The 15334-nt window shown below is 47.7% G+C and overlaps 1 protein-coding gene across 1 annotated transcript; it reads left to right on the top strand.

The window, feature by feature from the left end:
• The first annotated feature begins 1801 nt into the window (after positions 1 to 1801).
• LOC123084415 (uncharacterized) lies at positions 1802 to 3444 on the top strand. Its single transcript, XM_044506030.1, has 4 exons — positions 1802 to 1942; positions 2380 to 2463; positions 2647 to 2797; positions 2930 to 3444. The coding sequence occupies exons 1-4, from the start codon at positions 1802 to 1804 to the stop codon at positions 3442 to 3444; spliced, it is 891 nt and encodes a 296-aa protein (XP_044361965.1).
• The last annotated feature ends 11890 nt before the right edge of the window (positions 3445 to 15334 follow it).

Raw genomic sequence — 15334 nt, 5'->3', positions numbered from 1 at the left:
CCAAGGGATTCAGTAAGTGATTGACGTAACATGCTAGAGGAAATCAGAACAGTAGCAAATTTGCAATGAGGTTACAATCTAAAACAAACCAAATTTGATGCTTGAACTTAAAAAAAATACAAAAAATCAATTTGGGAATCAACCTGCATGGAAGGATATGCACGCACGCATAGATTCATACTACAATACCCAAACATGAGTACATGAACGACAATATGTACTCTTATTCATTGCTTCAGGAGCTAGCCCTTTAGGTAGTCATTCCTTGTGGGGATTTGTGGCAGCGTGAGTTTGTTCATTGCTTGTGGCGCCAAGGGATGGGATCAATCTATGCACACATGTTTCAGATCTAGCCGGCGGCAAATGCCAAGGTAGGGCAGGTGAGGCATACTGTGTGGTGAAGAAATTGATGGACTGGCCATGGAGATCCAAGAACGATTACGACGAGCGCACAATTATCAAACTCGGTCAGGTAGGAGAAGGATTGCGACACCGCGGACGGTAGCTGCGCGACGGAGACAAGTGTCTCCTATCTACTGGTTATAGAAGCCTCCATACTCCTCCTCGAGATTTACCATAGGCGATGGGTGTAGATCAAGGCGTGGACCGTCGGGGGTTCAAATTCGCCATCTCCAGCATGCTAAGGGAGAAATCTGATTACTTGAATAGTTGATGTGGTGTGGATGGAAGCTTAATGAGAAGAACAAACTCTGACGAAGATGGAAGCTTATAGGGGAAGAATCGCTTCATTTGTTACTCCTGCAATTATGCAGAGAAGATGCGAACCAACCTGTGGTTGGATGGTTAGACGGAAGTGGTATCCCCAGCCCACCAGGTTTCAAGTCCTGGTGATCGCATTATTCCTGGATTTATTTCAGGATTTCCGGTGATACGCTTTCAGTGGGAGGAGACATTCCTGTCGACGACGAGACGCCTATGATGACTTCATAAATCTCAAGATGACATGCCGACTCAATCTCTCGGAGGTGCTCATAGGGGTAGGGTGTATGTGTGTGCGTTCAAAGGGGTGAGTGTATGTGCGTATGTATGAGTGCTTGCGTCTGTACTGTGTCCAAAAAAAATATGCAGAGAAGATGGATAGGATCAGTTATGGAAATCAATTGGCGGGGTGGTTAATTGGGAAAGGGTGGGGGAGTTAATTGGGGAGATGATTGGGTCATGATCATAACAAGTAATAAAATCAGACTAGAAACCAAAAACCAGACGATTATTAAGTTACAGTAATAACTAGGAGTATTCTAGTAATGGAATTCCATATTGTGAGTTCATATAGCCAATGTGGAAAAAAATAGGCTAAGCCAGCGACTCCTCCTTCATCGTGCGGGGCGGCAGGGGCAGAAAATGATAACGTTGCAACATAATCGCTGTGGTGGGACCTCTGATGATGTGGATGCGCTCCATGTTAAGATAAATCCTATATTGGGGATGAATCTCTTAGATATATAGGATACGTGTGACAATATAAAATGAAAATCGACGTATCTGTGAATAGAGAGGGCATACATACTAGGAGATCCAAAATGTGCAGTAATACATATAAATATATGTGCATTGATTGAAAACTAATATGCAGATCCATAAGCATTAATACTAGGATATCTAGAATGAGTATAGTGCATTAGAGAAAACCTGATGAACGCACTATAAATAAATCTCAGCCTAATGTAAACCAACATCTATCCATCGGTGTCATACACATTTTTCTATATCCATTTAACTCCACCTCTTTTGGCTTCAATACAATTAGAAACTTCTAGGTAACCTAGCCATAATGGCAACGATGTCGACAACCACCGTCGTCTTGTACACCATCGTTTGCATGCTTCTTTCCATGATCGTCGCTGCTCAAGCCAACGACTTTGGCGGTGGCAAACCAAAGCAGACCAACCTCATGGGGTTCGGCTCACCTGCTGGGTTCCCAGCAGGAATTATTATGCAGGGCGAATAGGTGAGTGCCACGTGTCCTTGTGAACCAAGAGCTCCAACTAACTTAAATTTAATTTGTTTCTTCTTCCTGCTTCGGTCCATCCTCACCGTGAGAATGGTTGCCAGCCGTTGGCCCTTCTACCTCCACTCGAGGACGTCGTGGATGCCGAGTGTCCCGTGGCAGCGCCCCTGCCGATGGCCGAGGCACCCTGCCGTGCTGCCCCCCGGCCAAGGCCCCATACAAGAGAAGAGCAAGCATAAGCGGAAGAAGTAGAACGGCAAGAAGAAGAAACCCGTCCCCTCGCCGGATCTGCCCAACCCACCTGCGCCCGTCGCGCCGGAGCCCACACCCACCACCGTCGAGGACATATTCAGCCTGCACCGTCCGCCAAAGATCTGGTAAACGAGGAACTGATTTCGTTTTTTGTGCAGAGCGGGAGCGGCCGGCAGTACGGGCACTGGAAGATCGTCGTACAGACCGCCATGGCTGTGCTTCTGCTGTCACTGCTTGTGAAAGTAAAACTCAGAAATCGATCCATTTGTATTCATTTATCGACTCCAAGTTCCAATCATTAGTTCATTACGCTTCCTTGCTATGATAGCGATTCATCGTTTAGGCTGGATCTCACCGAAACGGAGAGTAACACAACGATGCTCCATAAGACTAAAAAATGTCGGTTTCTGATCTCCTCGTTACAGTGTTTGGCCTTGATTAATTTCAGAATTCCAGTGCCAAATCCAAATCGACTAGCAGTAGACGACCCAACAACATCACCGGCGGGCGAGCAAGAAGAACCCGTCCGCGGCTCCGCTCGCAGGCAACCTCGTATTTCTTTTGCACAGAGGGCAGGTGACGAAGGACCGAAACAGGAAGAAGAAACAAATTAAATCTAAGTTAGTTGGAGCTCTTGGCCCACAAGGACACGTGGCACTCACCTATTCGCCCTGCACAATAATTCCTGCTGGGAACCCAGCAGGTGAGCCGAACCCAACCTCATGGTGGAAGCATGCAAGAACGCCTCGAGCTACAGCCTCAACCCAGATAATGTCGCGCAGGAATTCTGCTTGTCGATCCTCCGGTCAAACAATCGGAGCTTCGAGGCTAAGGACCTCAATAGCCTGGTACTCGTCGCCATCGACATCCTTAAAGGCCGCATCGCTCCTGCTCGCGGAAAGGTTGAGAAAATGCTACAAAATGCCAAGAAGGGCACAGTGACGATGCGCGCCCTCAGTTTTTGCAAGTTGGACTATGATGGCATGGTGAGAGTCCTAAACATATGTGATGCCATGATCAGGGACTACCACGGAGACAACAGCGGGCTACCGTCCTTTGAGCTACCTCGTTGCGTGGAGAGGGTGATGATCCCTGCCGAAAACTGCGGGTCTGAACTTGAGAGAGATATGCCAGGGGCGGAGGCTTTGGTCAATGAAAATGCTGAGCTGGTCATGTTGGTCAATCTCAACTATGCCTTGCTAGCACAATATGATGATAATTAAGTTAATGTTTGTTCTTATCTGCGAGAAATTATATACTAGTGACATAAATTTTAATTTAATAGCAAATAATAATAAAAAATATGTTGTGGCATTAATTGTACTCTCATCCTACCTTATTTACCATAAGTATTTTTTCAGTGCTCGTAGGTGAATTTTATTGGCTCATAGAGCAGTATCAAGAAGATACAAACCCAAAGAATACACACCCGGCCTCTGCATAGTTAGAATGCACACAGCCAACACCAACACACGCACATAAAAAACACGCCAACAGATAGTAAAGTTATATCTATACCTATTATTAAAGGGACTATGTATTCTTGGTTTAGTTTAGTCCTTTCCGTTGATTTTGTTTGGTTTGAGCGCACACTAATGTTTTTCGTACAATAGCTCTACACAAGCTAAGCCATCTGGGCCAGGTACTTGTACGTTGATGGACCCTCTATGGGCTTCAGTAGAGACCGCGAAAAATAATTGGGTCAAAATAAATGAACATAGTGAGAACTGAACAAAGGGCCTCTTGTCTGGTTCTTTGATGTAACAACCAACAAGCTCTGCATCTCCCACCTTACTCTTTTACAATGATTCCCACGAGTAAATATATGAGCGGCCCCATGAATCAGCCAACGGACGGTTAAAACAAAGGAGAGCAGTCCTCATGTTTAGGGAGAGCTAATTAAGTGAATAAGCTAATTAAAAGAAGGATTGTGGGTTTAAATAGAATAATTAAACAGATGGCTAATTAAAGAAAGTATTATAGGTAACCGGTGGAACAGCTAAAAGAAAGATTGTGGGCTTAATAAATAGAATATTCAAATAGATGGGGCTAATTAAAGGAAGGATTTGAGGTAAAAGGTAGGATAATTAAAAGGAAGGGTCCGTAGGCTTCAATGTGGTGAGGCTACTAAATTAGAAAGGGAAGGATTTGATTCCCGACAAAATGGGGTGAGCACGTCATGGTAATTAATGGAAGGATTATACTTAAATGGAATTAGTGGGAGATTAAGGGCTCCACAACGATACCTCCAAGGAGGAGGACGACATCCGTGGATGCCGCTACCGCCGGCAAAGACAAGGTCGATGCATGATTTTCATCAGGAGCCGAGCCTTCCACCAACAATCCCAGGATCCGAGGCCACCAGCGCCACGGAGCATCACAGCCCCATGCGAACACTACCAACAACGAGTATGTCAAAGCTGCACGCAGGAACTCGGCGAGCACACGCCAACCTGGCCAGTCTGCACAGCCGCTCGAAGACCCTGGGCGAGCCAAGCTGGATCTGGCCATCCTCTACTTCCGTGCGCAGAGCTGGGCGATCCTCCGCACCGCAGCGCACAAGAAAGGCCGAGGGAAAGCCGGACATAGCCGGTCCGCACTGCAGCACGCAGAACTGGGCGGGATCCGAGCCAAATTGCGTCGTCCGCACCACCGCGCGCAAGACCAAGAGTACTCGTGCTGAATCTGGTCTGCGCAAGCCTCATGAAGCCCCAAGCAGACTGGACGGCGCCACCGCTCAAGGGAGCCGGCGTGTACGTGCTTGAAGGAGAATCACCACCAGCAACACCGACTCCACCACTACTGCCTCCACACGCCAAAAACGCAGCCGACCCAGGCACGAAACGCAGCCATCTGATTAGTAGGCCCGCGGCGCCAAACCATCCTGCCGTGAGCGAGCTAACGGCTAGATTTGGCCGGCCGACCCCGTTCCTATGGTGCCAGAGGCCTCCTCTCGCCAACGGCGCGCACGGCAGCACCCCCGCCTCGCCCTTCAGCCACAAGTCGGCAGAGGCCAGATCTGCCCCGACCGACCGCTAAGACCCCGCGCCTGTCGAACCCGCGACCTCCTCACGCCGGCGGCGCGCGCGCTCCGCCACTCGCCGCCATGGCGCGTCGGGCAGCGCCAGCCCGCGCCCAGTCACACGCCGCAGCGCCCCTCGCCTTCGCTTAGTGCAGCAGCCCTGCGCAGCCCGCCTCGCTTGCAGGGAAGGTAAACCTACTGCCGCCGACGCCGCGCGGACTTTGCCCTGCAGCACTCGCCGGCGGCGGCGGGGAGAGGAAGGCCGGAGGTGCGATGGCGCCCGGCGGCTAGGGTTAGCGCCAGGGTCGCTCACGGGGAGCGGCATGGGGCTCGGTCTACCTAAGCGGCACGGGGCTAGTCTATCTAACTGTGAGTGAAACTAGTACAATGGATGGGACTGTGACAGTTTTCGAGAGAAAAATATATGCGACTGAGAGCTGAATGTGACAGAGCTGTAGAGGGAGGCCGCATTCGCACTCTTCACACATGGGAGAGATCCTATCCATCTGACACGGTCTGGCCCTTCTCTAGCCCGTGACTCCATTCCAAAAAAAACAGTCTAGTTCTTTTCTCTCTCTATCTGTTCATTTCTTTTCTTTTCTCACGTCTCATGGACACATTCTCTTTCATATAATCTCTTTCAATCACAGTGAAGAATACACGTTCTCTCTCCTACTTTTCTCTCATCTCTCTCACTGGCTCACAATAAAAAAAGCCATCTACTCTCTCTGACACTAAAACCTCTCTCACTGAAGAGTGTGTTGCACGCCAGTTAGAGCATCTCCAACAGCCGCCCAACGCACCGCGCGCTAAAAACTACTTTGCCGTGCGCGCATCATCTGGTTTTGCACGGCCTGCAGCGCTGGCTCCAACAGCCGCTCTAAAATGCAGCGCGCGCCGCTCCAACAGCGCGCAAAAAATGCAGCGCACGCGACTCGCCGGGCATTGCATATATTGCATGAACACAAATGGATTTCAAACATTCAAAATGCAATGAACATGGACATATAAATTTCACACAAACAAGTTGATGAATAAAAGTGTTGGGGAACGTTCAAGAAAATTAAAATTTTCCTACGGTTTCACCAAGATCCATCTATGAGTTCATCTAAGCAACGAGTCATGGGAGAGAGATTGCATCTACATACCACTTGTAGATCGCGTGTGGAAGCGTTCAAGAGAACGGTGATGATGGAGTCGTACTCGCCGTGATTCAAATCACCGATGACCAAGTGCCGAATGGACAGCACCTCCGCGTTCAACACACGTATGGAGCGGATGACGTCTCCTCCTTCTTGATCCAGCAAGGGGGAAGGAGAGGTTGATGATGATCCAGCAGGACAACGGCGTTGTGGTGGATGCAGCAGAACTCCGGCAGGGCTTCACCAAGCTGCTGCGGGAGGAGGACGAGGTGTAGCAGGGGAGGGAGGCGCCAAGACACAAGGGTGCGGCTGCCCTCCCCCCTGCCCTCCTTTATATACGCCCCCAGGGGGGCGCCGGCCCTGGGAGATGCAATCTCCCAAGGGGGCGGCGGCCAGGGGGTGGAGTGCCCCCCCAAGGCAAGTGGTGCGCCCCCCCCCACCACCACCTAGGGTTTCCAACCCTAGGCGCAGGGGGGGCAAGGGGGGGCGCACCAGCCCACTAGGGGCTGGTTCCCCTCCCACTTCAGCCCACGGGGCCCTCCGGGATAGGTGGCCCCATCCGGTGGACCCCGGGACCCTTCTGGTGGTCCCGGTACAATACCGGGTGACCCTGAAACTTTCCCGATGGCCGAAACAACACTTCCTATATATAATTCTTTACCTCCGGACCATTCCGGAACTCCTCGTGATGTCCGGGATCTCATCCGGGACTCCGAACAACATTCGTTTTGCTGCATACTCATATTCATACAACCCTAGCGCCACCGAACCTTAAGTGTGTAGACCCTACGGGTTCGGGAGACATGCAGACATGACCGAGACGGCTCTCCGGTCAATAACCAACAGCGGGATCTGGATACCCATGTTGGCTCCCACATACTCCTCGATGTCAAGGATTCAAGCAACCCCATATACTATTCCCTTTGTCAGACAGTATGTTACTTGCCCGAGATTCGATCGTCGGTATCCCAATACCTTGTTCAATCTCGTTACCGGCAAGTCACTTTACTCGTACCGTAATGCATGATCCCGTGACCAGACACTTGGTCACTTTGAGCTCATTATGATGATGCACTACCGAGTGGGCCCAGTGACACCTCTCCGTAATACGGAGTGACAAATCCCAGTCTCGATCTGTGTCAACCCAACAGACACTTTCGGAGATACCTGTAGTGCACCTTTATAGTCACCCAGTTACATTGTGACGTTTGGTACACCCAAAGCACTCCTACTGTATCTGGGAGTTACACGATCTCATGGTCTAAGGAAGAGATACTTGACATTGGAAAAGCTCTAGCAAAACGAACTACACGATTTTTTGCTATGCTTAGGATTGGGTCTTGTCCATCACATCATTCTCCTAATGATGTGAACCCATTGTCAACGACATCTAATGTCCATAGTCAGGAAACCATGACTATCTGTTGACCAACGAGCTAGTCAACTAGAGGCTTACTAGGGACGTATTGTGGTCTATGTATTCACACGTGTATTACGATTTCCGGATAATACAATTATAGCATGAATAAAAGACAATTATCATGAACAAGGAAATATAATAATAATCCTTTTATTGCCTCTAGGGCATATTTCCAACAGTCTCAAACTTGCACTAGAGTCAATAATCTAGTTACATTGTGACGAATCGAACACCCATAGAGTTCTGGTGTTGATCATGTTTTGCTCGCGGAAGAGGTTTAGTTAACGGATCTGCGACATTCAGATCCGTATGTACTTTGCAAATATTTATGTCTCCATCTTGAACATTTTCACGGATGGAGTTAAAACGATGCTTGATGTGCCTAGTCTTCTTGTGAAACCTGAGCTCCTTGGCAAGGGCAATAGCTCCAGTGTTGTCACAGAAGAGTTTGATCGGCCCCGACGCATTGGGTATGACTCCTAGGTCGGGTATGAACTCCTTCACCCATATTGCTTCATGCGCTGCCTCCAAGGCTGCCATGTACTCCGCTTCACATGTAGATCCCGCCACGACGCTCTGCTTGCAGCTGCACCAGCTTACTGCCCCACCATTCAACATATACACTTATCCGGTTTGTGACTTAGAGTCATCCAGATCTGTGTCGAAGCTAGCATCGACGTAACCCTTTACGACGAGCTCTTCATCACCTCCATAAACGAGAAACATGTCCTTTGTCCTTTTCAAGTACTTTAGGATATTCTTGACTGCTGTCCAGTGTTCCTTGTCGGGATTACTTTGGTACCTTCCTACCAAACTTACGACAAGGTTTACATCAGGTCTGGCACACAGCATGGCATACATAATAGATCCTATGGCTGAGGCATAGGGGATGACACTCATCTATTCTTTATCTTTTGCCGTGGTCGGGCATTGAGCCGAGCTCAATCTCACACCTTGCAATACAGGCAAGAACCCTTTCTTGGACTGATCCATTTTGAACTTCTTCAAAATCTTATCAAGGTATGTGCTTTGTGAAAGACCTATGAGGCGTCTCGATCTATCCCTATAGATTTTGATGCCTAATATGTAAGCAGCTTCTCCAAGGTCCTTCATTGAAAAACACTTATTCAAGTAGGCCTTAATGCTGTCCAAGAATTCTATATCATTTCCCATCAAAAGTATGTCATCTACATATAATATGAGAAATGCTACAGAGCTCCCACTCACTTTCTTGTAAACGCAGGCTTCTCCATAAGTCTGCATAAACCCAAACGCTTTGATCATCTCATCAAAGCGAATGTTCCAACTCCGAGATGCTTGCACCAGCCCATAAATGGATCGCTGGAGCTTGCATACTTTGTTAGCATTCTTAGGATCGACAAAACCTTCCGGCTGCATCATATACAGCTCTTTCTTAAGATAACCGTTAAGGAATGCCGTTTTGACGTTCATCTGCCATATCTCATAATCATAGTATGCGGCAATTGCTAACATGATTCGGACGGACTTAAGCTTCGCTATGGGAGAGAAAGTCTCATCATAGTCAATCCCTTGAACTTGCCGATAACCCTTAGCGACAAGTCGAGCTTTATAGATGGTGACATTACCATCCGCGTCCGTCTTCTTCTTAAAGATCCATTTGTTTTCTATCGCTCGCCGATCATCGGGCAAGTCAGTCAAAGTCCATACTTTGTTTTCATACATGGATTCTATCTCGGATTGCATGGCTTCTAGCCATTCGTTGGAATCTGGGCCCGCCATCGCTTCTTCATAGTTCGAAGGTTCACAGTTGTCTAACAACATGATTTCCAGGACAGGGTTGCCATACCACTCTGGTGTGGAACGTGTCCTTGTGGACCTACGAAGTTCAGTAGCAACTTGATTAGAAGTACCTTGATCATCATCATTAATTTCCTCTTCAGTCGGTGTAGGCACCACAGGAACATTTTCCTGAGCTGCACTACTTTCCGGTTCAAGAGGTAGTACTTCATCGAGTTCTACTTTCCTCCCACTTACTCCTTTCGAGAGAAACTCTTTTTCCATAAAGGATCCGTTCTTGGCAACAAAGATCTTGCCTTCGGATCTTAAGTAGAAGGTATACCCAATGGTTTCCTTAGGGTATCCTATGAAGACGCATTTTTCCGACTTGGGTTCGAGCTTTTCAGGTTGAAGTTTCTTGACATAAGCATCGCATCCCCAAACTTTTAGAAACGACAGCTTAGGTTTCTTCCCAAACCATAATTCATACGGTGTCGTCTCAACGGATTTAGATGGTGCCCTATTTAAAGTGAATGTAGTTGTCTCTAGAGCATATCCCCAAAATGATAGCGGTAAATCGGTAAGAGACATCATAAATTGCACCATATCCAATAGAGAGTGATTATGATGTTCGGACACACCATTACGCTGAGGTGTTCCAGGCGGCGTGAGTTGTGAAACGATTCCACATTTTCTTAAGTGTGTACCAAATTCGTGACTTAAATATTCTCCTCCACGATCTGATCGTAAGAATTTTATCTTTCGGTCACGTTGATTCTCTACTTCATTCTGACATTCCTTGAACTTTTCAAAGGTCTCGGACTTGTGTTTCATCAAGTAGACATACCCATATCTACTCAAGTCATCAGTGAGAGTGAGAACATAATGATATCCTCCGCGAGCCTCAACGCTCATTGGACCACACACATCAGTATGTATGATTTCCAATAAGTTGGTTGCTCGCTCGATTGTTCCGGAGAACGGGGTCTTGGTCATTTTGCCCATGAGGCATGGTTCTCATGTGTCAAATGATTTATAATCCAGAGACTCCAAAAGTCCATCAGCATGGAGCTTCTTCATGCGCTTGCCACCAATGTGACCAAGGCGGCAGTGCCACAAGTATGTGGGACTATCGTTATCAACTTTACATCTTTTGTTATTCACACTATGAATATGTGTAACATTACGTTCGCGATTCATTAAGAATAAACCATTGAACATCGGGGCATGACCATAAAACATATCTCTTATATAAATAGAACAACCATTATTCTCGGATTTAAATGAGTAGCCATCTCATATCAAACGAGATCCAGATACAATGTTCATGCTCAAACTTGGCACTAAATAACAATTATTGAGGTTTAAAACTAATCCCGTAGGTAAATGTAGAGGTAGCGTGCCGACGGCGATCACATCGACCTTGGAACCATTCTCGACGCGCATCGTCACCTCGTCCTTCGTCAGTCTCCGCTTATTCCGCAGCTCCTGTTGTGAGTTACAAATATGAGCAACGGCACCGGTATCAAATACCCAGGAGTTACTACGAGTACTGGTAAGGTACACATCAATTACATGTATATCACATATACCTTTGGTGTTGCCGCCTTCTTGTCCGCTAAGTATTTGGGGCAGTTCCGCTTCCAGTGACCCTTCCCTTTGCAATAAAACCACTCAGTCTCAGGCTTGGGTCCATGCTTTGACTTCTTCCCGGCAACTGGCTTACCGGGCGCGGCAACATCTTTGCCGTCCTTCTTGAAGTTCTTCTTACCCTTGCCCTTCTTGAACTTAGTGGTCTTATTGACCATCAACACTTGATGTTCTTTCTTGATTTCAACCTCTGCTGACTTCAGCATTGAAAATACTTCAGGAATGGTCTTCACCATCCCCTGCATATTGTAGTTCAACACAAAGCTCTTGTAGCTCGGTGGGAGCGACTGAAGGATTCTGTCAATGACCGCCTCGTCCGGGAGGTTGATCTCCAGCTGGGACAAGCGGTTGTGCAACCCAGACATTTTGAGTATGTGCTCACTGACAGAACTGTTTTCCTCCATCTTACAACTATAGAACTTGTCGGAGACTTCATAGCTCTCGACCCGGGCATGAGCTTGAAAACCCATTTTCAGCTCCTCGAACATCTCATATGCTCCGTGTCGCTCAAAACGCTTTTGGAGCCCCGGTTCTAAGCTGTAAAGCATGCCCCACTAAACGAGTGAGTAATCATCAGCACGTGATTGCCAAGTGTTCATAACGTCTTGGTTCTCTGGGATGGGTGCTTCACCTAGCGGTGCATCTCGGACATAATCTTTCTTGGCTGCTATGAGGATGATCCTCAGGTTCCGGACCCAGTCCGAATAGTTGCTGCCATCATCTTTCAGCTTGGTTTTCTCTAGGAACGCGTTGAAGTTCATGTTGACATGAGCGTTGGCCATTTGATCTACAAGACATATTTTGCAAAGACTTTAGACTAAGTTCATGATAATTAAGTTCATCTAATCAAATTATTTAAGGAACTCCCACTCAGATTGACATCCCTCTAGTCATCTAAGTGTCACACGATCCGAGTCGACTAGGCCGTGCCCGATCATCACGTGAGACGGACTAGTCATCATCGGTGAACATCTTCATGTTGATCGTATCTTCCATACGACTCATGTTCGACCTTTCGGTCTCTTGTGTTCCGAGGCCATGTCTGTACATGCTAGGCTCGTCAAGTTAACCCTAAGTGTTTCTGCATGTGTAAAACTGTCTTACACCCGTTGTATGTGAACGTAAGGATCTATCACACCCGATCATCACGAGGTGCTTCAAAACGACGAACTTTAGCAACGGCCCACAGTTAGGGGGAACACTTTCTTGAAATTATTATAAGGGATCATCTTATTTACTACCGTCGTTCTAAGTAAACAAGATGCATAAACATAATAAACATCACATGCAATTATATAAAGTAGTGACATGATATGGCCAATATCATATAGCTCCTTCGATCTCCATCTTCAGGGCTCCATGATCATCTTTGTCACCGGCATGACACCATGATCTCCATCATCATGATCTCCATCATCGTGTCTTCATCAAGTTGTCACGCCAACGACTACTTCTACTTCTATGGCTAACGCGTTTAGCAATAAAGTAAAGTAATTTACATGGTGTTCTTTAATGACACGCAGGTCATACAAAATAAAGACAACTCCTATGGCTCTTGCCGGTTGTCACACTCATCGACATGCAAGTCATGATTCCTATTACAAGAACATGATCTCATACATCACAATATATCATTCATCATTCATCACAACTTCTGGCCATATCACATCACATGACAATTGCTGCAAAAACAAGTTAAACGTCCTCTAATTGTTGTTGCATCTTTTACATGGCTGCAATTGGGTTCTAGCAAGAACGTTTTCTTACCTACGAATAACCACAACGTGATTTTGTCAACTTCTATTTACCCTTCATAAGGACCCTTTTCATCTAATCCGCTCCAACTAAAGTAGGAGAGACAGACACCCGCTAGCCACCTTATGCAACTAGTGCATGTCAGTCGGTGGAACCTGTCTCACGTAAGCGTACGTGTAAGGTCGGTCCGGGCCGCTTCATCCCACAATACCGCTGAAGCAAGAAAAGACTAGTAGCGACAAGCAAGTTGACAAGATCTACGCCCACAACAAAATTGTGTTCTACTCATGCAATAGAGAACTACGCATAGACCTAGCTCATGATGCCACTGTTGGGGAACGTTGCAGAAAATTAAAATTTTCCTACGGTTTCACCAAGATCCATCTATGAGTTCATCTAAGCAATGAGTCATGGGAGAGAGATTGCATCTACATACCACTTGTAGGTCGCGTGCGGAAGCGTTCAAGAGAACGGTGATGATGGAGTCGTACTCGTCGTGATTCAAATCACCGATGACCAAGTGCCGAACGGACAGCACTCCGCGTTCAACACACGTACGGAGCGGATGACGTCTCCTCCTTCTTGATCCAGCAAGGGGGAAGGAGAGGTTGATGATGATCCAGCAGCACAACGGCGTGGTGGTGGATGCAGCAGAACTCCGGCAGGGCTTCGCCAAGCTGCTGCGGAGGAGGACGAGGTGTAGCAGGGGAGGGAGGCGCCAAGACACAAGGGTGCGGCTGCCCTCCCCCTGCCCTCCTTTATATAGGCCCCCAGGGGGGGCGCCGGCCCTGGGAGATGCAATCTCCCAAGGGGCCGGCGGCCAGGGGGGTGGAGTGCCCCCCAAGGCAAGTGGTGCCCCCCCACCTAGGGTTTCCAACCCTAGGCGCGGGGGGGCCAAGGGGGGGGCGCACCAGCCCCTAGGGGCTGGTTCCCCTCCCACTTCAGCCCACGGGGCCCTCCAGGATAGGTGGCCCCACCCGGTGGACCCCCGGGACCCTTCCGGTGGTCCCGGTACAATACCGGGTGACCCCGAAACTTTCCCGATGGCCGAAACAACACTTCCTATATATAATTCTTTACCTCCGGACCATTACGGAACTCCTCGTGACGTTCGGGATCTCATCCGGGACTCCGAACAACATTCGGTTTGCTGCATACTCATATTCATACAACCCTAGCGTCACCGAACCTTAAGTGTGTAGACCCTACGGGTTCGGGAGACATGCAGACATGACCGAGACGGCTCTCCGGTCAATAACCAACAGCGGGATGTGGATACCCATGTTGGCACCCACATACTCCTCGATGATCTCATCGGATGAACCACGATGTCGAGGATTCAAGCAACCCCGTATACTATTCCCTTTGTCAGACGGTATGTTACTTGCCCGAGATTCGATCGTCGGTATCGCAATACCTTGTTCAATCTCGTTACCGGCAAGTCACTTTACTCGTACCGTAATGCATGATCCCGTGACCAGACACTTGGTCACTTTGAGCTCATTATGATGATGCACTACCGAGTGGGCCCAGTGACACCTCTCCGTAATACGGAGTGACAAATCCCAGTCTCGATCCGTGTCAACCCAATAGACACTTTCGGAAATACCTATAGTGCACCTTTATAGTCACCCAGTTACGTTGTGACGTTTGGTACACCCAAAGCACTCCTACTGTATCCGGGAGTTACACGATCTCATGGTCTAAGGAAGAGATACTTGACATTGGAAAAGCTGTAGGAAAATGAACTACACGATCTTGTGCTATGCTTAGGATTGGGTCTTGTCCATCACATCATTCTCCTAATGATGTGATCCCGTTGTCAACGACATCTAATGTCCATAGTCAGGAAACCATGACTATCTATTGACCAACGAGCTAGTCAACTAGAGGCTTACTAGGGACGTATTGTGGTCTATGTATTCACACGTGTATTACGATTTCCGGATAATACAATTATAGCATGAATAAAAGACAATTATCAGGAACAAGGAAATATAATAATATTCCTTTTATTATTGCCTCTAGGGCATATTTCCAACAAAAAGTTCATGCCCACAAGTTCAAAATCATGCCCACAAGTTCATCCAACCAAGTTCAAAATGCAAACCAAGTTCATGAAACAAACGAAAGACTCATGAAGCCTCGTCCTCGTCTTCGTCCTCATCTTCAGAAGATGATTCTTCCTCCTCCGAAGATTATTCTTCCTCCTCATCATCATTGTCATGCACCGCATCACATGAAGCTCGGATGGTGTTGGCAAGATCTTCAACGACATCTTCATGGGAAGGTGTGTGAGGCACACCGGAAGACATTCCGCCCATGGCGGCCAGTGGTGGACCCATGCCTCCCATGAGAGAAGCAAA

The sequence above is a fragment of the Triticum aestivum genome, chromosome 4A (assembly GCF_018294505.1).
Source record: "Triticum aestivum cultivar Chinese Spring chromosome 4A, IWGSC CS RefSeq v2.1, whole genome shotgun sequence".
In the NCBI taxonomy this organism is placed as follows: Eukaryota; Viridiplantae; Streptophyta; class Magnoliopsida; order Poales; family Poaceae; genus Triticum; species Triticum aestivum.
This window is presented reverse-complemented; position numbering and strand designations above follow the sequence as displayed.

Bases quoted from the DNA above. Each gene is read 5' to 3' on its own strand.
- LOC123084415 (XM_044506030.1), top strand. From the start codon at position 1,802: ATGTCGACAACCACCGTCGTCTTGTACACCATCGTTTGCATGCTTCTT. The intron at 2,464-2,646 runs GTAAAACTCAGA...TCCTCGTTACAG, and splicing joins TGCTGTCACTGCTTGTGAAA to TGTTTGGCCTTGATTAATTT. The intron at 2,798-2,929 runs GTGACGAAGGAC...CCAGCAGGTGAG, and splicing joins TTCTTTTGCACAGAGGGCAG to CCGAACCCAACCTCATGGTG.